Source organism: Ictalurus furcatus, chromosome 7 (assembly GCF_023375685.1).
Source record: "Ictalurus furcatus strain D&B chromosome 7, Billie_1.0, whole genome shotgun sequence".
Classification (NCBI taxonomy): domain Eukaryota; kingdom Metazoa; phylum Chordata; class Actinopteri; order Siluriformes; family Ictaluridae; genus Ictalurus; species Ictalurus furcatus.
Genome location: NC_071261.1, coordinates 30,840,623 through 30,863,559, shown reverse-complemented (window position 1 = coordinate 30,863,559; position 22,937 = coordinate 30,840,623). Strand labels below are relative to the sequence as shown.

At 40.4% G+C, this 22,937-nt stretch overlaps 1 protein-coding gene across 2 annotated transcripts in view; it reads left to right on the top strand.

Moving 5' to 3' along the window:
- LOC128610425 (tensin-3) overlaps positions 1 to 22,937 on the top strand; it is a 63,387-nt gene that overhangs the window by 1,571 nt on the left and 38,879 nt on the right. For both annotated transcript variants that reach the window (XM_053629734.1, XM_053629735.1), the window contains exons 2-6: positions 15,455 to 15,604; positions 17,615 to 17,665; positions 18,147 to 18,269; positions 20,673 to 20,737; positions 22,160 to 22,243. In XM_053629734.1, the coding sequence (XP_053485709.1) occupies positions 15,455 to 15,604; positions 17,615 to 17,665; positions 18,147 to 18,269; positions 20,673 to 20,737; positions 22,160 to 22,243 (473 nt within the window). The remainder of the gene's footprint in view (positions 1 to 15,454; positions 15,605 to 17,614; positions 17,666 to 18,146; positions 18,270 to 20,672; positions 20,738 to 22,159; positions 22,244 to 22,937) is intronic.

The window sequence follows — 22,937 nt, the reverse complement described above, 5'->3', positions numbered from 1 at the left end:
CAGCTGAAATTACACAGTGTAAAATGCACGTCTACGTCCTTAGTAACTTCCGCAGTCTCAAACCTTGTGTAGCCAATGGAAAGCTATAGGATGACCGTGAGTCAGTGGGATTACCCTCTCGGATTTAAACATGCAATATATCGTTCGTGAAAACAAGCTACATGACTGTTGTAAGCCAAGATAAACTTTTACCGTAAGGGATTGTTTTCTGAAGACTCGAATATTGCGTCACCCAGTAAAGCATCAAAGTCTTAAACGTACACTGTGCCCCCTTTTAGTTCCTTTTGCTTTGACATTTCTGACCTTGTTGGAATTCATCTACGAGTTCATCTGAGAGTGTGTAGAGGCGGAAGTTTGTCAATTTAAATTCTACATGATTTCTGTTCTCCCCGTGCTTTAGGGGTTTCCTCCGGGTAGTTCGGTTTCCTCCCCCAGTCCAAAGACATGCGTGGTAGGCTGATTGTCATTTCCAAATTGTCTCTAGTGTGTGCATGTGTGTGAGATTGTACCCTGCAATGGGTTGGCACCTCGTCCAGGGTGTCCCCTACCTTGTGCCGCGAGTTCCATGGGATATCCTCCAGGCTCTCCCGTGACCCTGTGTAGGATAAGTGTACAGAAAATGGATGTTTGGATGAATGGATGGACGGATGATTTCCATATGAAGATCAAACATGGATCAGATCCGGTAATGGCTGGCCACGATATTGAAATTCTCCTAACTCCAGTTTTACTATTACGAAACCATTAGGGTGGAGCTTTGTAGCACGAGGTCTCATCTTTATTCATCTTGCGTAGGAGCTCCAAATTTTAACCTACTGTAAGAGTATGCTGCAATGAGTTATCACTCAAAAATACGCAAAGAGCGCAGTCTTTCCTCCCCCAAATAAATATGGCGAACGAGACGTCCAATCGACATACGAATCTGGGTTGATTGACAGTTGCGTAAGTGTTTTTCAGTTCGCACAGTTAAAATCTATATACCATGTTTATATGTTTTTGATACAATGTCCATTGTAAAAAGCACTGTACAAATAAAATTCAATTGAATTGAATTGTTTTGAACACTCTGAGATTAACTGACACCGTCTGTAAGCCTCGCCCCTTTCCATAATCTCACGTTGGAAATCCCTCCTCTTGTCTTGATTTTTCTCACTTGAAAGACATGCTCTTGCTTTCCGCGTTACATTAATGTCAAATAAAACTGATCAATGTTTGCTTGATTTAGCTAACATTAGACAAGTATACAATTAACATCAGATTGCAGATTTATTAAGGATGGCTAGAATAGGAAGAAAGAGAGTCTGCAGGTAAACTCAAACAGACAAGTGGCAGGTTTTTTTTCCCCCTCCCGAGCGAGAGATGGTTACCGTAAAAACCCTTAGACGAGTGATTTGAAGGACAGACAGGCAGCACCTTTTGTCATCAATGTTCTTATTGTTTGTTTTTAAATTCAGAAAAGGCTACTATTATGAATAGCAAGCATGGTAAACAGAAACGCTGCTCTTGCCGTTAGCCTGCTGTTTCATTCAAACCACACAAAACTTACAGTTCCACCATTTGACGCTTTGTGTAAATTGTATTTTGATTACATGATCTTTGCTTGGCTTGTTTACATCTAGTTCTACTTTAGTGCTTGAGAAAAGAATCCACTAGAGCTTCGACTAGAGGTTGAAATTTGTAACTCCCAACCTCCGACCAGGAAAAGTCAAAGAAAACACCCCCTCAACTCAGGGTACAAGGTGATTTAAGGGTACTCAGGGTGATCTCAACTACAAACTCCTCCAAGTTCAGCAAGTGACATCAAACCAACATGGCTGCTCACAGCATGAACAGTAAACACAGCAGCACTTCTTATCTTTAAACGAGTTATAATGTATATACAAGGATAAGTTTCAGATCAATCCCCATACAGATATACTCACTTGTGAAACCTTTAACACTGACTATACAGTACAGTTCACAACATCGCTAACATTAGCTCCTGGCCTTGGTGCTATCCCTGGTTGTGTTCAGAAAGCATACGTCTGTTAGCGTATTTAAGCCCAGGTGGAAAGATCTGACAGAACAAAACCATGGCTGAGAGCAATATAGAAGCTGCCTGGCCTTTGTCAGCCTTCGGACCGTGTCCTTTCTACGCAGAGCAGCCTGTCGGCTAACATGTGTAAACCATTACAGGCACCATCGGGGGACTACTGGACCACAAAGTGGCAGTCCCAAGCATGGAGTTTCTAAAATTTTAAAAGCAGAGTGTCAGATTCATAAAAAGAACACGAGAGAGACGAGAACATAAACCCTGAAAGCAATAGATGTAGTTTAAGAGGAGAGGAAAGACAGAGTGGGGGAAAAAAATGGAAAATATGGTAGAAAACGTCATCATTTTAAAACCGCATTCTTTTGGCTCTCAGGATTCGGAGGCCGTAATTTTGAGCTGGTTTAGTAGCTGTTACGCAGCCCACAGTATCCTCTGTCCAGTCAGCATGCTCTATATTGTTTCCGGCAGGGTTTTTTTTCTCTTTATTTTCTGTAGAACGTCCAGTGTAGGAGGCGAGACAAATACAGGTTAAAGTTCCAGAAGAGCTAAACAAACATGGCTAAAATAGCTTCTCACTCCTCCCTGGACTCTTTCGACCAGATTCCACGGTCTTGTTGAGCATCGAGATTCAGCATTGAATGAATGAATGTTTTTAAGCATATGGTTTCTAAAAGTTTGAATGGAAATGAATTCTTGCATTCGAAGCATTTGGTGTGATTATATCTGACGTTCTCAGAAATGGTCAAGATGAATCAGTGAATATCTTGACCTGATGTAAAGCATCTAGAATCTAGAACCAAGATTTCCTTGGTTTGTCCATCTGTGGGAATGAGGTTCTGGCTACAATCTTAGAAATATAGGAACTAAACTGTACTTTTCCTGTTGCTGGGGTACCATAAAGGGTTTGATCTTTGGTACGTTTCGTATCTACCTTTAACGCTTTACCAACTTCACCTAAAGCTGCAAGCACACTAAAGGTAGATAAGATGTACTCTTGATGGTACCACCCAGGTGACAAGCATAGGCAGTTCTAGGGAGGAGGCTAGGGCAGTGCCTCTCCAACAACAAGCCTGAACCCCCCGCCCCCCTTAATTTTTTTCAGATTGAGTAGACTCTGACATAATTGTTACACACGTTATATGATTACTTTTTGCCACCATACCAAGGGAAAAACCCTGCATTATCACAGAGTTACACACAGTTGTGGGGGAGCCTGGAGCCGATCCCAGGGAACTCGGGCACAAGGCGGGGGACACCCTGGATGGGGTACTCACATACTCACATACCCATTCACACACTACGCACCAGTTGAAAATGCCAATCAGCCTGCGTATGTTGATCTCTCCAAAATGAAGAGAGAAATGGACACACTGTAGTTCATCTTCTACAGAAAGGACAGTGGTGCAGAAGATCATGTAACTGAAAAAGTCTCCATAAATAAAATGGTGAAAGGTTTTGAACAAGGTTTTGTCTCTCAATAGACACGTTGCAGTCAGTACCGTTGCTTAATATTCCGTGTAGAAAAAAGTTCGAATGTAACTGGCCACTCTAACAAAATGACTGGCCCCAGCATTTATTTATTTCCAAGAGCGTAGAACCTTGTCCAGTGTTTATCTTTCAGACAGGGTGCAAAGAGCAACCTGTTCAGAAAGTCAAGAATTCTCAACTCTCTGGTAATCAATTTTTTCTCCGATTGATTGACATGCTGTTAGCGATGACCGTTATCTGGACGAGGTCTCTTATAAGCGTGGAAACGTTCTCTCGACATTACTCGGTTTCCCCGTGGTGACCCGCGTTCATCACAGAAGGCTTTTCCTCCACCTCTCTGAGCCAGGTCACATTCCTGACTAATGGCCTCCTCTCTCTCCTCACCGAGCCTGACTTCCTGCTGCATTTTACGGTGTTCCTGCTGTCGCCTGGGGTTCAACACAGCCCTGAGCGTCATTAATCACGCTCTGTTGTTTGGCTCAACGCTGACACCAAGTGATCCCCAGCGGTTGGAGGTCCTCCGTGCTTCCCGAGAAGATAACCCCATCCAGTAACCACAGTCTGTGGGACTTTTTTTTCGGATACCTTTTATCTCTCTGATGAGCACATTGGAAAAGGGTAACTATTAATTACAGCATTTCTGCTAGCTTCCCAGCATGTTTGGAATTTTCTTTGGAGCTATCAGCTCCAACACAGGTTCGTGCGAAATAGCTGTCGGGTTTTATATTCCGAGGCTCTTGTTTTTTTTTTTTTTTTTGCTTTTTTCTTAAAATAAATCTGTGGATATTATTCTTTCTTGTAATGAAAGGCAGCTCCCTGAGTCTCAAAAGACACAAATATCAACTCTAATGTGACCATAAAGACCACCGAAAGAATCTTGGCTCGTTGTATATCTGACCACTGGCCAACCAAAATCTCCAAAACGCCATTATGCAGCATAAATCACGAGTTCATGAATTTGAACTGGGGTCGATCGAGAAGAGAGAAAGTAAACCACAGGAAATGCTAAATACCACTCAATAATAATAATTAGCCCAATGAGACACAGTCTGCTTTCGAAAGTGGCACGGACTGCTATTCAGCCAAGGCTAAACAGTTTATCTCTGCATGATGTCATCTTCGGTGGTTTATCACTATGGTTAGTAGTGTTGACAACTGCAATGACGGGGTTAGGAGGTCAATCCACCACATCACAGATGCAGTCTTACGTTCATATTCAAAGACGTAATAAGCAAAACCCAGAATGTATTCCACATTAAAATATATATATATATATATATATATATATATATATATATATATATATATATATATATATTTATATATTCTACATGATTCTATTATTGATTTATTTGCAGCAAGTAAGACCTTTGGCCAGATCTACAATATATAAAGTTACACCACAGGGCTGTTGGATTCTTGACCTGGATTTGTCAGAAGGTGTTGAGTCATTCAAGAGTAGATACGTAGATTTAGCTGTAAGAGAAGGTGGACTATAAGAATAACATTCAAAGAGGGTTCGTTTTTGGAGGTTGATATAGTGCTGGCTCAAAAGGTGCTTTGCTGAGTTTCCTCAAGAACACCTTTGATCTTTCTCAGGAAATCAACGTCTTACTTTATCAATACTCTGGGGTTGGCTCATTTCAAATGAGTTCCCGCTTGGAACCAGGATCTAAGAAACCTAGCGACAAATAAGGCAAAATCTAATACAGTACGGCTAAACTGTTGAGGATTAAACCTTTTGCTCAAGGAGCCATCAGTGGACCTCAGTTAGTCCTGGGATTCAAACTCAGTCTCAGAGTCCCTCAGAGTGCCATTTTCTTTTGCCATCATGTACTCCGTCCATGCTGCTTGGTAACAAACATGTAAAGATCCTGGTTTTATCTTCCATGGAAACGCTACCCAAATACCACCCTAAGATCGACCACCTATGTTGCATGAATATGCCTTTTGAACCACACTCTACGTCTGAGCATTGTTCCCGGGGGCTTAACCGAGCCGTCCTCGCTTTCACTTCGAGCAGCTGTGCGTGGGTGATAACAGATCATATATCTGCGTGAGGCCACCATTTCCTGGGTTCCAGAGAGATATGGACGGTTTACTGTAACTGTTGACACAGATTCCATGAATCAGGGGATTTGCAGAATGTAGCAGTAATTTAGTAGGGATTTTGCAATAATTACTCTGCTAATTCAGACTCCAGTCATATATTCACGTGAAACACACTGTATAATCTGTCTTTTGTAGACTTCACATTCCGTTATGTTCACTGTGCAATTCCTTTGACCTGAAATCAACGCCTGATCTTGTTATCGAGAGATATTTTACACTTGTGAGCTCATAGAACCAGAATGAGATGTGGATCAGGACGTGTTACACGCAATGGGCTGTTTTACGGGAAATGATTATGTACTGTAAACGATGATTGATCATTTACGATTCTTATTTATGTATGTGTATATATATATATATATATATATATATATATATATATAAGAATGACACATCATAGTTTTTATCCGTTTGTAGATAACTTAGTTAAGGCTTTACCTCAGACTGCTACAAAGCACTGATACTGGAGACTCCTTCCGTAAATGTCCCCTTACAGAAAACATCACCATAGCAACAGTTACGACAATTTTGCGTTATGTGTTTATTCGCAGTGTCCACCGTACGAACCCCTGTGTAAGGTGTTACTATAGAAACGACAACGCATTCGAACGAGCACGTCGATCTAAATCGGAGTGTCTGACCAATCAGAATCGCTGTGGTGTAAAAGTGCGCCAACGTCCTCACAAATCGCTGGCTGTGTTTACGTATTTATGATCACCGTTACGTGCCACGGCCTGCTCCTTACAAGAGTGCAGCTCTTCTGAAAGGCCCGCTCCGTATTAGCAGATGGTTAGTAAATCAGTGGCTTGTCTGATTTCTCCCAGAGCTTTCCCTTCTTTGCCAACAGATTCCTGTGTGCTGATCCAGGTGAAGGGTGAAGCCACTGGGTATGATAACTGATTTGAAATCAGCGCTCTCTCCACCTCGCTGCAGCTGCAGCTCTGCACGCCAGATAAAGCAAGCTGACTCGGGAACACCTCGATGTAATCGCACGCCCGTAAAACAGTCGGCTTGTTTTTTTCCAAACGTTCCCGAACTGAAATATGTTTCTCTTTTGCATGAATCTCACGGGCAAGTTGAAAACTGCGCCCGAGGTGAGCGCTCTTCTCGGTTTTGATGATGACGTAAGGGTGCAAGAGTATTTTTGACTGCCGCTGTCTGATTACAGACTGAAATCGATTAGGCTAGCATATTTGACTATGGCACGTAGCTTTTCAGAAAACGTGATCAAAGTGTGACATTCACGACGTGAGGGAATCACACATAGCTAGCGAGGTGTTTAGACATCTTTAGACAGACTGATCGTTTGTACCGTTGTCTTTCTGAATCCCAAAACCCAATTTGAAACCCAGCCACAGTTTCATCCGACCAGCACAGACCCAACTCAGCTAATAACAGCTGATAACCAGCTTCTTGTGTTGTTCTTCGTTTAAGATTGATTATCCAGTTAAAGATTTTACACGACGTTATGATTTTCTGAACACTTTACTGCGTGATGTTGCCATGTGGCAACAATGAATTTATCTCCAATTTTTTTGGATAGGTAATAATACAAAACTATTTTCCTTGAACTGGAAAAAGAGGGCTTTAACCTTGACATAACAAAAAAAAATGAGTTACCATCCACCCACATCCTTTTTACAACTGTAACTCCTTTCTAGAAGATATAACTTTCACATGCTTACTAGGTGGCAACTTATTATATTCTTTTTCATTTTACGCCATTTTCCTTCACTGTACATTGTTGTCATGCCAACAATTTACCAGCTACCCGTTGTTCAGCGTTCACCTGCTCATGTTTATGCTGTGCATATTTGACAGCATATCTAAAATAACACTTTCTGTATGCTCCTGATAACAATAAGCACAAATAAAAGCATGAGTAGATTCATTCAGGATCCTGTTTCCTCTTAAATATCCTGCAGCTCCGCGGTTTCCTCCATGTCTCAGCCCGGTGTGCGCGGAATTGTGGTTTTTTTTTTTTTTTTTTGTTGCATTTGCTGATTTATTGTTTTGTGTTTGGTTTTGTTGTTTTTTTTTCTGATTTGCTGTTTTTTGCTGTTGATTTTTTTGTGGTTTTGGATTTATTGTTTTGTTTTTGGTTTTGTTATTGCATTTTCTGATGTGTTTTGTTTTTTGTTTTACTGTTGTTGTTTTTTTTTTTGTTGCTGTTTTGTTGTTTTTGGTTTTGTTGCATTTTCTGATTTGTTCTTTTGTTTTTGGTTTTGTTCTCGCTTTTTTCTGCTTTTTCTTTTGTTTGTTTGTTTTGTTTTTGCATTTTCTGATGTTTTGCTTTTTGTTTTACTGTTGTTTTTTAAATTAGCTGTTTTGTTGTTTTGTTTTTGTTCTTGCTTTTTCATTTTTTTGTTTTGTTATTGCATTTTCTGATTTATTGTTTTGTTTTTGTTTTTTTTCTATTGCTTTTTCATTTTTTTTTTGTTTTGTTTTGTTTTGTTTTGTTATTGCATTTTCTGATTTATTGTTTTGTTTTTGTTTTTTTTTCTATAGCTTTTTCTGTTTTTTTTTTGTTTTGTTTTGTTTTGTTATTGCATTTTCTTATGTGTTTTGTTTTCGTTTTTGTTTTTGTTAATATGTTTTTGCAATTATGTCCCATGGTATTACAGAGATGGATATATTTACACTTGTATGAGCATGTGGATAAAACGTGCCTCAGATATCCCGGAGTGGTTTGATTGCTTTTAAATCTGTGTAAATGTGCCTTCGGTGCTCTTACGTCCGGGATTTAATCCTAATACGTGATGCGTGGAACGGCTGAGCGTAACTCGAGCTGGCTGGAAACCCTGAAGACGTGCCTCCACTTATCCGGGTGTGGAAATCTCTTTAAGATTACGGTTGTGTCACCTTGATTTAATGTGACAAGGCATTTTAATTATCTGCTGAAACTGAATGAGGTGAAATACATCATGGAAAGTGGCTCGGCGGGTTGTGGCTACGTGGCGCGTCCAGCGTTCCTCTTCAGGTGTCGGGATCTGATCTAGAGGCGCCTGTTAAAACAAGTCCAGGTGTCAAACGCGGTGATCCCTCTCCACCTCAAGACTCTTGCGCCTTGTGGGCTTGTAGCAGCACGCTGCGTCTGTCTTAATGGTACCTGTAATGGTAATAGCATGCTAAAGCATTTAACACACTAACAGCAGTGAATGTGTTTACATGCACGCTAATAATATAATCATTATCACGTTACAGCACCTACCACATTATCGAGGCGGTCATGTGAGCAGAATAGTAGAACATCATGAAAGGGATTAAAGTTAGGATCAGATTTGAATGGGATTTTTTGGGGTTTGTTTTTGTTTTGAACTCTGGACTGTGATTTACGACAGATCTTTCATCTTTCATGGGGTTTGCTGGCAGGCTAAGCAGTATATACAGTAATTACTGATGGACGTACTGTATACAGACCAGGAGTTTCCCATTATCCCACTGCTGAAGTGTATGTAAGCCTGTTGATAGTATTGTTACCTAAATACATTTTTACGCCAATTGTTGGTGTAAAAGTAGCCCCAATAGAGGTACATTTCAAATAAAAATAAAGGATTAGCCAATAGTTAACCTTCTAAGATTTAACAGTGATCTTACATTTTGTCGTATTATCATAATGTTAATGATTAAGTTTTTTTTTTTAAAAATATAGGCGTCAATCTGTGTTGCAACGTTTAAAGTTAAAGCCTTTACTTCTTACTGTAACTGTCACAGACTCCCCCATCACATCGCGGTTCCCATGGCGACAAACACCATGTGCTTGTCCCTTTCGGTCAGTTGTGCGTTTTGTATTAATTCTTGATTACTTTGACGATTTACCGTATACCCTCTTGTGTCCTTGCCGTTATACATTATATACCACGGATTTAAAAAGTCTACACCCCCCTGTTAAAATTGCAGGTGATGGAAAGGACCGAGATAAATCATGTCAGGTCTTTTGTTTACGCACTTAATGTGATATAGCAAGCGACAAAATTCAAGTGACAAACAATTAGAAATGTTTTGAAGGAAAAAAAAAAAATGTACAGTAACCTGGTTGCATAAGTGTGCACACCTATTAACTAATACTTTTATCGTCAAATGGTCTGGTCTGCACTCTTTTAACCTTAGAAACGCTTTACACGGGTTCTCATTCACTCACACACCAATGCTAGCAGACCCGCCATGCAAGGCGCTAGCTTGGGGTTCAGTGTCTTGCCCAAAGACGCTTCGGCATGTGGAGTCATGTGGGCTGGGAATCGAACCACCAACCCTACGATTAGTGGACAACCCGTTCAACCACAGCCGTCCCATGCACCGTTTGTTTGTAATACAGCTCTCAGTGTTTCTGGGTGAGAGTCTACCAACTTAAGCACATCTTGATTTGGCGGTTTTAGTCCGCTTTGATTGCAAAAGTGCTCCAGATCTATCAGATTGTGAGGAGATCTAAAGTTCACAGCGCTCTTCAAGTCCTTCCACAGGTCTTTGATAGGCTTCAGCTCAGGGCTCTGACCGGACCATCCCAAAATATTCTTCTTCTGAATCCATCCCTTTTCTTTTGCCTTGGATTTGTGCTTTGGGTCGTCATCGCGCTCGACGGTGACATTTTTCTTCGTCTTCGATTGTTTAAGTGAGGCCTGAAAGATTTGTACTAACATAAACTGGTATTCTGAGCGCTCCACAATTCCCTCTATCTTGACTAGAGCCCCAGTCGAGTCAAGTCAAGCGGGGTTTTTCTCTCATTCCTCTATATCGCTTGTACACGTTGGAACGCAATGTCGTTCCTCCACTGTTACACTATCCAACAGTGTGTACATCGGTGGAGGTTTTGTTTTCACGCAGTGTTGTTTTTAACGCTCCCTCGATGATTCGCGCTTGTTTGTATAACGCATACATTCCTTCAGATGATGAATGAAAGTTTTGCGGAGGTGATGCGAGAGACAGAAGCGACGTGTGAAGAAGCGCTTTACACGTGCTGAGACTTGCGCACTTGGAGTAAAAAAAAATTACAGCGATGATCACAGGAGTGAAAACACACACACACACACACACACACACACACACACAATAGCAGACAGCTTGCATCTCCGTTTATTACTGTACATGATCCCCACATTTCTGTTATTGGTGCTGACAATGGCCTGTTTTTCGGCAAGAATAAAAGCAGTAATTCATTTTCAGATGCTTAAATACAACCTTCAGGTACACAACATGTGTGTAAACATAGTGTGTGTTTATACAGTGTACTGTGACTGTACTGGCTGTGTGCTGCTATTCACATCACATATATATATATATATGTTTTATATCTCACTAGAGTCTGAAATTTATATCGGCTATCTGGATGTGGATTTATTGCTTCCTGAATAGTGTGTGTGTGTGTGTGTGTGTGTGTGTGTGTGTATGGGGTGTGTTACTGCAACAGTAAGAGCAGAGGTTATCTATAGAAAACAATCCTTAAACCCTTGAATAGAGCTCAGGTCAGAAGGTCACACTAAACATGGAGGTGTTTCCTACCCAGTGTGTGTGTGTGTGTGTGTGTGTGTGTGTGTGTGTGTGTGTGCAATGTTTACAGTTATGGTCAAAAATGGGGGGAAAAAAGTGATAAAGAGGATGTGAACGTCATTCTGTTGCTATGTCTGTAGTATAAAAAACATTGAACAAAAAAAAAAAAAAAACCCTACTACATAAAACCGTACACTTCACATTTATGGAAGGAGTCTCCAGTGCCAGATGTTTGTAACATTCAATTTTCCATAAATGAAAAATCTTCGTTACAGTAGAGTTTACGATTTTTTTTCTTTTTCTTTTTTTTTTTTTTTTTAAATTTTAGTAAAATGACAAGGAACTATAAGCAAGTATGACGTGTCCTTCATTAATAAATCAAAAATCGTAATGGTTGGCGAAAATGGCCGTGATAAAGGAGGAATAGAGCGCCTCATCAGCATCAGGATGTGCTGTAATGGGAAAAGAATCACCTTCGAGGCGGTAACGGTTCACCCGTCCGCTTCGTGTCATCGATTACTGTCTTAGAAAACCTCTACCTGAAGTGTTTGATTTCTCACTTATGTCAAGTTATCGAAGCAGCAACGTTAACGAGATGTTTACTGAAAAACCCGAGCACCGTTGATCATTACACGAGTAGGTGTATAAATATTGGCACCCATCATTCAGCCTCATTAATAAATGACCAGTTTGCCAGTTAAAGACCAAAAATCAAATGAATTCATAATGCAGTTGTGGACTTCAATCGTTATTCGGTTATTATTCGGTGTGTTAAGTGATGTGATGTAAAGCAATGCATGCACAAAAAAACAAAACAAAAACTTACTGTGGCCTAGAATGCACTTTCACCCAACTGGTGAATAGGGTTGTTTGTGTCATGGGAAAATACCACACTTTTGCTGCATTGGAATATTAAGGGGCCATTACTTTTGCAAATCGCCCGTTCAGTATTACCCTCTTAATCGCTCTCATTCCACACAAAACTACAACCATTAATATCTAATTAAGCAACTCTCCTGAGAACTTCAACAACACCCCCCACCACACCCTCCCGTTACCTTGGCGATGACCCCTCCTTCACACAGTCGCCCTTTCGTTCTGATTACGGGGTGCTGGGAGGGATGGGGGGGCGGGGGGGGGGGGGGGTTGTTTAAAGACAGCACACAACCCCCTCACCCCCATAAACACACACGACACACACACAACCACTACTTTTGGATTTACAGCTCTCTTTATCATGTGTGTGTGTTCAGTCTGGAGTCAGACTTCATTAAGTGACACATTCAAGCAGCAAATCGTTTCAAAAACAAACAAGTCCTCGAAAGAGCTTCGGAGATGTAAGATGGCCCGCTGACGAACGCCGTCGTGTCAGTGATGTCGAACTGTAAACTGAAAGATTAAAGCGTGGAGGCTTCATTCAATATCCAGAGTGACTATTATGCTTTTACAGCGTCATAAAAAGTTTCACAAAAAGAAATTTCACTGCTGCGGTTTCTAACTGTTAAACAATTAGGCTGCGTTCACAAGGACCGTTTTTTTTTTTCTTTTTTCTGGTATCTATCGAAAACACGCCTCTCGACAAAACGTGTCAGGACGTACAAGAGAAATAAATAAATATAACAAGTCGTCCATGAAATATAGTATTTTAACTGAATGTACTGTCGAAGACTTCCTAGGGCGGGGCTTCAGTCATTCAAAGTCATGTTCAAAGCTATAAGGACAGTCTACCATCAGCCTCTGTTGGATTATAAAACAAAACATCCACCGACAGACACGCCTAAAACAAACCAGCTGTGCGCACGAATATATTTTCAGATAGACGCCTTAGGACTGGAGTATCACACAGGACAAGGTTCATACATAATAATCCTTTTCATGTTACATCAAGTTAAATTTCACCACTCAGACAAAGCACTGTTCGGTTCTTCAGTCCGTATTTTCTATCCTCCATTATTTATTTATTTATTTATTCTTTCAGCCTTAAAGACAAATACTTATGTTTAAATGCGCGGGTCTAAATGTTATTGAAAACCCCATTTATGATGCTTCTGCTTGAGTAAAACCTGGAAACCACGCAGGCGTTAGCTACATGCAGGTGATCTGCATGATCGGAATACCACGCCCAGAAACTTAAGGAACCGCGTAACCTGATTCTGAATACGAGGAACTTTCTCCACATAAATACTGATGAAACTTTTGAACTTAAGGCACAAACTGAAAATGGTGCTTTGAGCATTCCTGTCATACATACATACATACATACATAGATAGATAGACAGATAGTTTGATAGATTGTTGCTAGAACTAGAATGCAAACCCTGCTAACAAGGTTTTAAGGTTTGTAGAACATTTTCTGAACGTTACGCTTCTAGGAACATTTGGTTCATAGAATATTCTGCCAAATTTCTTAGTATTTTAAGAATTTTTAATTTTTTTTTTTTTTAAATCTAAAGATTCCTACAATGATTAATTGTATGAACATTAACACTAACACATAACTGAGACAGTGGTGGCTTGGCGATTAAAGCTCTGGGTTACTGCTCGGAAGGTCGGGGGTTCAAGCTGCCACTGTTGGGCCCTTGAGCAAGGCCCTTAACCCTCTCTGCTCCAGGGGGCGCTGTATCATGGCTGACCCTGCGCTCTGACCCCAACTTCCTAACGAATTCCACAGTGCTGTAATGTATACGTGACTAATAAAGACTCATTATATCCATAATGTTAGCGTTCACGTTTATATATAACGTTGCTGCGACATTTTTAGTTTTAGGAAATTTCCATTCCTAGTAAAATCCCATCCCTAGTTCACCTCGACCCTGTTTTTCTGCCACGCTGACCGAACCTGTGAAGCATGAAGTGCCTCCTGAGCTGAATGGAGCAGGACAACACACAGGATCAGGACCTACAGCTTCATGGGTCTTTCAGAGCAGGATCTCTTCTCTCTGTTGATATTGCTGTGTTGGGATAAGCAGGAACAGATAAGCCATGCAAGGGGAAGCCTTGCTCTAGAAACACAGGAAGTGCTCTGGGGTTTAGCTTGCTGCTGGACGCCACATGTGGCCATATTATCAGGAATCAGAAGCTCTTTAAAGATATTTCATTCGTGATGCATGAACACGAATACACAGCAAATTCACTCTATAGTCACTTTCGAGTATGAACCTTCTAAATTCTGTCTGCTTAGACAAAAATCCTCCGCGTTTATTTCTGAGATGAATTGTGAATTTAGCCACGTAGGAGCTGCAATGGATCAAATACGTAATCCATACGGTCAACCTAGTCCATACTACGAACTCGGCTCTAGCTAGCTACACACTTTAAATCATATAAAACCTACAAATGGCGAACCTAGCAACAACGTTAACACTCAGGAACTGGTTTTAACCAACATTTTAGCCCTACGTTCAAACTATCAAGAAACAAAATGGCGGTCAACTATTCGTTTTCAATGTATGACATGGAGCTGTGATTTCAGCCTCAGTACGACATTTGAACTGAGAGATAAATCTAAACATTCGACTGGAAAGATTCCTCGGACCAATCGTCTGGTCCGACGCTTTTTCAGTTCCCCACTCAGAACCCCGGTTCCTACCCGCAAATTAGTTCCAGACACACAAAAATGGAAGGAAACTGTGTGATAACTGCGGTTTAATCACATCCAGCCATATACAAGCTGTAATTAAATGTGTATAGAGACATTACGAGGGAAAATAGAGACAGTTAGTGCCTCTGGTGGGTGTCTGTCGCTAGTACAGTTAGCTTGCTTTGCTAATTCGTCAACAAAGCTAGTACTAGCAAATTCAAACAACCGGTTTTCATGCTAATTAGTATGTTATATCATTTGTGTACAACTAGTTAGCTGTAGAAGCTACATATGTACATCTACTACCGTTTTTTCAGCGTATTTTTATGATCCTATTGTAGACGTTGAGCCTGAACTAAGTAAACTGTTCAGTAAAGCTATAATATAATATAATGCTTCCCTCAGGTAGAAAACTCTTCACCAAGAGGAGTGTGTATAAAAAAAAACTCTCACTCCTTGCACAGTAAAACCTTTAAGAGCAAATATTGAAAGCAATTTCAGCTCCGTGTTCTCTTTGTGCGTATTGTGGAAGCTAACCTTTTACGCTTTTATGCGGTGATGTTCACTTATTTTAATTTTTTTTTTTTTTAGAATTGTCTGAATCGTGTGAAATGTTTTACGATGAGGTCGAACATACAGTAAATATCCACAGTCGTCAACAATAAAATATAATCGAACTGATTGTATGCCTTACTTTTAACATCTTAAATGTCCGGGTTTAACCTGAGGCGACGGCCATGTTGTGTTTTCTCACACAGATGGAGGAAGGCTACGAACTTGACCTGACCTATGTGACGGAGCGCATCATCGCCGTGTCCTTCCCGCAGGCCTGCTCCGAGGAGACCTACCTGCACAATCTGAAGGATGTCACGCGCATGCTCAAGTCGAAACACGCCGATAACTATTTGGTAAGACACGCCTCAGCTGGGTGTTTACACATGCTAGTGGAGGAGAAATGACTTTGCTGGAAGAAGGAGCTCAGGATTATAGGCCCTGGAGGAATGAGTTTCAGCTTGTCTCGTGAACGTCATGTAGGGACGTCTGTACAGAGAGCTCTTTTCAAAGTCTGGCTTTTAGAGACAACAACAGCAATTAATGCGCTCATTACGACAATATGGGCTTGAGGACATCCTTCTGAGTGATACAGAATCGACAGGAACCTAGTGTTTAAGCCTTTATCCCGGTGCACAGAGAACAGAATGTTATTGGAGGATAGACTGTAAAATTTCCTATAATAAGGTTGTTTTAAAACATCTGCTGTAATCATAGTTTACTACAAAACGTTGTTAGAACATTCACACAACCTTCCCAGTTCGAGAAAAGAAACGATAATCTAGGAAATGTTAACGTTCCTACAACTAAAAAAAATGTTCATCAGTGCTATCTAAAAACATCGCTTAGCTTTAGCCTACAAATGAAAGCGTTGCCGCAAAGTCGTAGAAATGTCAATAAACGTTATATAAAAAAAAAACATTTGTTACTCGTCCGACAAATAAAAACGTTCCAGCAACATTTATACGAAGTAAAAATGTTTCTAAATGTTACGTAAAAGCATCTGTTGACGTTTTTATAAACGAAAAATGCTGTCACAACATTGTAGAAATGTGGATACATCTTATGTAAGCACATTTATACTACACCGGGCTGCGAATAACGCATCAAAGTTGTAGAAATGTGGATGAAAACTTTTGTTTACACTGCTAAGGCAAAAACTGTTGCGGCAAAGTCGCGGAAATATTTCTAAACGTTACGTCATACCATTTGTTAAAGTTCCTACAACTAAAAATGTTTAATTGATAGTGAAAACTTTTGTTTAGCCCTCTAAGAAAAAGATGGTTGCGGCATAGTTGAAGAAATTGTGCGTGTGTGTGTGTGTGTGTGTTTTTTTTTAACGTCGCTACACCTACAGACGTCCTAGAAAGCTTTATAAACGTCATATGAACACGTCTGATAACGTTTATACGATTCAATTTTGCAGAAACATTGACAAAATTTTTCATCAAGACATTCCTACAGGCTCACCGTCACGGCACCATTGTAGAAATGTTTATTAGTTGAAGAATTAAATGTTAAATAAGTCAATAAATAAATAAAAATCTTTGTTAACATTCCTACAACTATAAATGTTATGAAAAAAAACATCAGTTAACAATCCTACATTCCTACAAAAACTAAAAGGGTTGCTGTATTGTTTCAGAAACATTTCTAAATGTTATGCGCGGCGTTGTAGGAACGTATCTAAAAAATATTGCTGCGATGTTGTCATTTATAAACGTTTTTTTTTTTAAAAAACATTTGTTAACGTTCGTACAACCAGAGATGTTGCAGCAACGTTGCAGAAATGTTCAGGAATGCTACGTATTCAGAAATCCTGGCCGATGAAATGTTTCTTGAATCACGGTGTTTAGAAAACAACGTAGAATTGTTAGATAAATGTCCTCACGCATTCATTTGAAGGCTCTAAAGTAAACACAGATTCTGATTCGTGTATGTTTAGATGCTGTGAGGAGATTGAGCAAGTGGGCGGGGCTTTGTTCTGATGATCTAACTAATTCACTTTGATCTGTACTGTATTAGAGAGCATGATTAGTGTTTACTCGGTGCTGAAATCTCCAGTGTTATCTGCTGTCTTGTGACGAGCGTATCTCTCGCTTTCTGTCTCTTTTCTTTCATGCCATTGTTAACAGACTTGTTTGTACATCTTCGGGATGATAGTGTCAGACAAAGTTCTCTTTAAACGACCTGAAAGACCAAATCAATCGCCGCTGAAATGACAACGAACGGATCGCAGTCATACACATTCCTGAGTATAAACCTAGTGGTGACTCGTGGTATTGTGCTTTACTGCTCATCCAGAGAGCCATGTTTTTGTTTTATTTTTCTCCAAGGTTTGCTCAGGTTCCCTGTTTTTGTTCCAGGTGATCAACCTGTCAGAGAAGAAACATGACCTGACCAAGATGAACCCTAAGGTAATGGAAATAGATCTGTTTTTAAATGGCTCACAGAAAGCGCTGTAGTATGTGGGTGGAGTGTGTTGACTGCGTGTTTTGTAACAACGGTGTTAGTCATCAGAAGCTAGAACCAACACCGCCCCGGCGTGCATACAGTCCAATGCAAAGCAGTTTAAAAATAAATAAATCTCTTTACACCACAGTGCTTATTCTGTATTCTCTATTCTGATTGGTCAGAAGGTGTTGATTAATTTTCTGTAACAGTCATATGTATGCGCTTGTTCTACTACATTATGTTATGTTTCCATAGTAACAGCTCACTTGACTAATCCGTCTGATATGAATATTCTGGATCATCACTGATTTATCGATGAATCATCTGAAGAATTCGATTAAGCTGTCTGATTTGAGGAGTTCAGTATGTCCCGGCTCGACTATGAGAAACCCGATGATCTGCGGCACATCCCGAGTCACTGATTTTGTCTGTGATTTTGCTCAGACTTTAGACACGGGCTGGCCGGACCTGCACGCTCCTCCTCTGGACAAGATCTGCACCATCTGTAAGGCCATGGAGAACTGGCTGAACAACGACCCGTTACACGTGGTGGTCATCCACTGCAGGGTGAGATTTCATATACTTCACACCTCAAGAAATCTTTTCCAATGAGTTGTGTGTAAACGTTTGTGTAAAACAGACCGAATGAAAATTTTACGCTGGGCCGTGGTGACTTGGCGGTTAAAGCTCTGGGTTACTGATCGTAAGGTTGGGGCTTCAAGACCCAGCACTGCCAGGCTCTGGGTTACTGATCAGAAGGTTGGGGGTTCAAGACCCAGCACTGTCAGGCTCTGGGTTACTGATCATAAGGTTGGGGGTTCAAGACCCAGCACTGCCAGGCTCTGGGTTACTGATCGTAAGGTTGGGGGTTCAAGACCCAGCACTGCCAGGCTCTGGGTTACTGATCATAAGGTTGGGGGTTCAAGACCCAGCACTGTCAGGCTCTGGGTTACTGATCATAAGGTTGGGGGTTCAAGACCCAGCACTTATAGGCTCTGGGTTACTGATCGTAAGGTTGGGGGTTCAAGACCCAGCACTGCCAGGCTCTGGGTTACTGATCGTAAGGTTGGGGGTTCAAGACCCAGCACTGATAGGCTCTGGGTTACTGATCAGAAGGTTGGAAGTTCAAGACCCAGCACTGCCAGGCTCTGGGTTACTGATCGTGAGGTTGGGGGTTCAAGACCCAGCACTGATAGGCTCTGGGTTACTGATCGTAAGGTTGGGGGTTCAAGACCCAGCACTGATAGGCTCTGGGTTACTGATCGTAAGGTTGCTGATCAGAAGGTTGGTGGTTCTGCCAAGCACACTGCCAAGCTGCCACTGTTGGGCCCTTAACCCTCTCTGCCCCAGATGCACTGTATCATGGCTGACCCTGTGCTCTGACATGCTGGGGTATGCTAAGAAAAGAATTTCACTGTACTGTAGTGTATATATGATTAATAAAGAATCATTATTTCCAAAAGTTTTGGACGTGCTGAGGCATTTGCATTTGGTGACGTCCCCAAAACTCCATAAAAGGAGAAGCTCACATGGCCAAAAAATTACGAATAAACGGCAAAACCAGAGACTTTCTCAGAGGTTATTTGGACTCACGTCCATGCCAAGAAAAATATAGATTATTTAACAGAGTAAAAGCACCTGAAAGGCCAAGATCTCGAGCCGAAAATGTAAATTCTATGTGAATTAATCAAGGTGAAAAGAAACAGATTTGATCTGAAACCAAAGGGAAATAAATAGCTATTGTACCCAGGTGACTGTGGACAACATGTCCATGTCTCAATGTTGGCAGCCTGAGACAATAAAGGCTCTAATAAAGTGTTGCACTTTTTTTTTCTTCCAAAATTATGGGATCTTCATGGATAGTAAATTTCTTGTGTAAATCCTCCTACGAACGATTCGTGAATAAATCTGTTCATAACCATCTCATTAAATGAGGCCCAATGTTCCTAGTTCACTCCATAAAGCACTTTTTTTTTTTGCTAACACTGGGCCTCATTTATCCGTCTTTAAGTATATATGTGAGTACGAAGTAATCACCATGATGTTGACACAAACTCAGGAGCACAACATAGGATTCCTTTTTCTGAACTAACTGGATTTTCATAAACACCACACTGCTTGTGTAAATGCTCCTGGGAACAATTTACTAACAATTTGATCGTATCTAGCGTGATAAATGAGGCCCAACGTTAATAACGAGTGAAAGTTCACCGATTTTTACAGTCTTAACTGTGTTGTATTGGCGCGAAAACAGAGCTGGTGTATAGATTGTTCTAGGACTATTTTAAGGAAATTGTAGCAATATGCTAGCACTTACTTAACGATTTTTATGACTCATCGACTTGTATGAGGTGTAGTTAGGGAATATATGGAAAGGAAAGTTGTATGACATTACACAACTGTGATTACGTTACATGTCAGAAATACTATTTATTTATTTATTTATTTATTTAGTTAGTTATTTTACCAGCGATATATTTGTATAGAACTTGTATCCAAAAAAGTCTGAGACGCATTAGCAATAACCATTTGTTGATCGTCATGTCAGTGATTTAAAAACAACAGCCCCCCCAAAAATGAACTATTTTACAATTTAACACTCTTTAATGATTTGCCTTAATTTGACTGACGTTTTTCTTTCATTACATAACATTTTATTTATTTATTTTTATTCATTTATTTAATGTTTTTATAAAATATTTATAACATTTATAATTTATTATATTCTCACGTTTATATTTTTAGGTTTGATATTGCTTTTATCTTATTCCTTCACTGCTATTATGTATTGAATTTGTATTATTATTATTCTTTTTTTTAAAACTTTTTTAAAAACGACCTTTTTACTACCTTTTATTATATTTATTTCTTTCTTTGCTGTTTCTGCTTCTTCTCCCCTTCTTCTTCTTCTTCTTCTTCTTATTATTATTCACACATAAAGCTTGGTAATATTTATGTCCTGTGCTGCAGGGAGGTAAAGGCAGGATCGGAGTCATCATCTCTTCCTTTGTTCACTTCACGGACATCTCCGCCAGGTACCTGACGTCAAACTATTTCCCTTCTGCCGTAGCTGCAAAGTCAAATCTGTCCTTATTTCCAAATCTCATCAGCACTACATAACATTACCACATTGTTCAGTACTGTAGGTAGTTTTAACATAGTCTTAGATATAAGACATTGAAATTAGTCATACATATGTACAATTGAGTGCAAAAGTTTGTACACCCTCACATTGACATGGTGAATCCAACAAGATGTTTCGACATGTGTATGGTCTTACGCATGTTCATCATCATCATTAAATCAGAAATGGTCAAGAATACAGGTCATGATACAGTATTAATAGTGAAATTACCAAAATGACATTTCCTCATGTAGCATAAACAGTCGTCGATAGCTTCCTTTTTCTGCCCCGTTCAGGTATTTCATACATTTTCTGCCCCTAGCCCGTTCAGGTATTTCATGTGTTCCAGCTCAAACACACCTGGTGCAACTAATGAAGCCCTTGATTAGTTTATCATCAGGTGTGCTTGAGATGAGACAACACCTGTTTTGCATGTTTGTGCTGTCATGATGGATTCTATTCAGGGGGGTGAATAATTTTGAGACTGGAGAAGTCATTATAAGTTGCGTTTTCAGTTGAATTTGGTGAAACCACATGAAGCATTCGTTGTGTCGAACTATTTCAATCGCTTTTGTTTGATTTGTTCATCGCAAACAGCTGAAAGCCTGTACATGCAATGGGGGTAGAATCATTTTGATTGCAACTCTATCTATCTATCTATCTATCTATCTATCTATCTATCTATCTATCCCATGACACACTGCTTTAGTGTTCGAGCTGTTTGACTGCTTAAATTCATTAGACGTCTTCACGACGCTAATTCATTTAATCTAACCAGAGAATGCGAGTGGGGGTGTACACTTTTGAGCAAGCTAGCTCAGTTAGTTAGCTATTACTAGCTAGTACTTGTAAGAGCATTGTCATGGTTACAGTGTGTTTGTTGCATGAGCTTTTCTTGGCCAGCGCTGCTCACCTGCTCATTTGGTTTTAATGTTCATTATCATACGTATCTCTGCTGATCTGCTCCGTACACACACTCCTGCTGTGAAGTGGGCTGTGAGCCAGCCCTTCACCCTGCAGGAGGTTGTACAGTGTGTGTGTGTGTGTGTGTGTGTGTGTGTGTGTGTGTGTGTGTGTGTGTGTGTGTGTTTAGAGACACAGAGAGAGGCCTCTGTTGAATAGTTACCAATGTTGTTGGTTTAGAGGAGCCTGGACACACACACACACACACACACACACACACACACACACACACACAGCACTCCCTTGCCCATGTTTACTTATCCAGAACATTTTGTTTCTCCATGATGAAATCTTGCAATAAATCTGCTAAATACAGCATGTGTTAATATGTTAATAATTATACCCATGGATCTCTGTGTGCGTGTTACAGCGCAGATCAGGCACTGGATCGCTTCGCCATGCGAAAGTTCTACGACGATAAAGTCTCTGCTGTGATGACACCGTCACAGAAAAGGTAAACAGATTTAAAAAAAAAAAAATTTTAATAACTCAAGTGTGCCATTCTTTATTAAAAAATTGAAACAATACGGCACAATCGTGACTCTGCATAGAGAAGGACGTCCACCAAAAATTCAGTGCCCTGGTAAAACGGGAACCAGTCTGAGAAGAAAGTGTACATCTTAGCGTGACGCTCCCACCACCATGCTTCACTTCTCCCATCTGTAACACTACAAAATGTGGAAAAATTTCAAGGGGGGTAAATATTTACGCAAGGCACTAGAGTTTTAATAAGCTTTGGTTGAATTATGCATCGTAATGGATGGAGGACATCGCAGTCCTGCCATTCTTCATGACTGATGTCATTTTGTTATGTCACACCGAATGATATATCCATGTAGCAATGTACAGGATTGTGTGTATATCACATAGAACATTAATACAGTGTATCAGAAGGGCTGTATTTCTTGCACGGGATAGAATCCAGATCCACGGAAGCCTTAACCAGGATAAAGCGCTTACTCGTGATTACTGAAGAGAACGTTGGTGGGGGAGGGGACGGGGGGACAGGAAGATTTTGATTAACGTGGTTCTTTCTCATAATACCGATTCCACAAACTAATTCCGTTACAGAGACTCGGTCACTCATTCCCACAAACCTCTCTCGTTTACAACACAATGACACACCTGGATCAAAGCAAACAACTAAA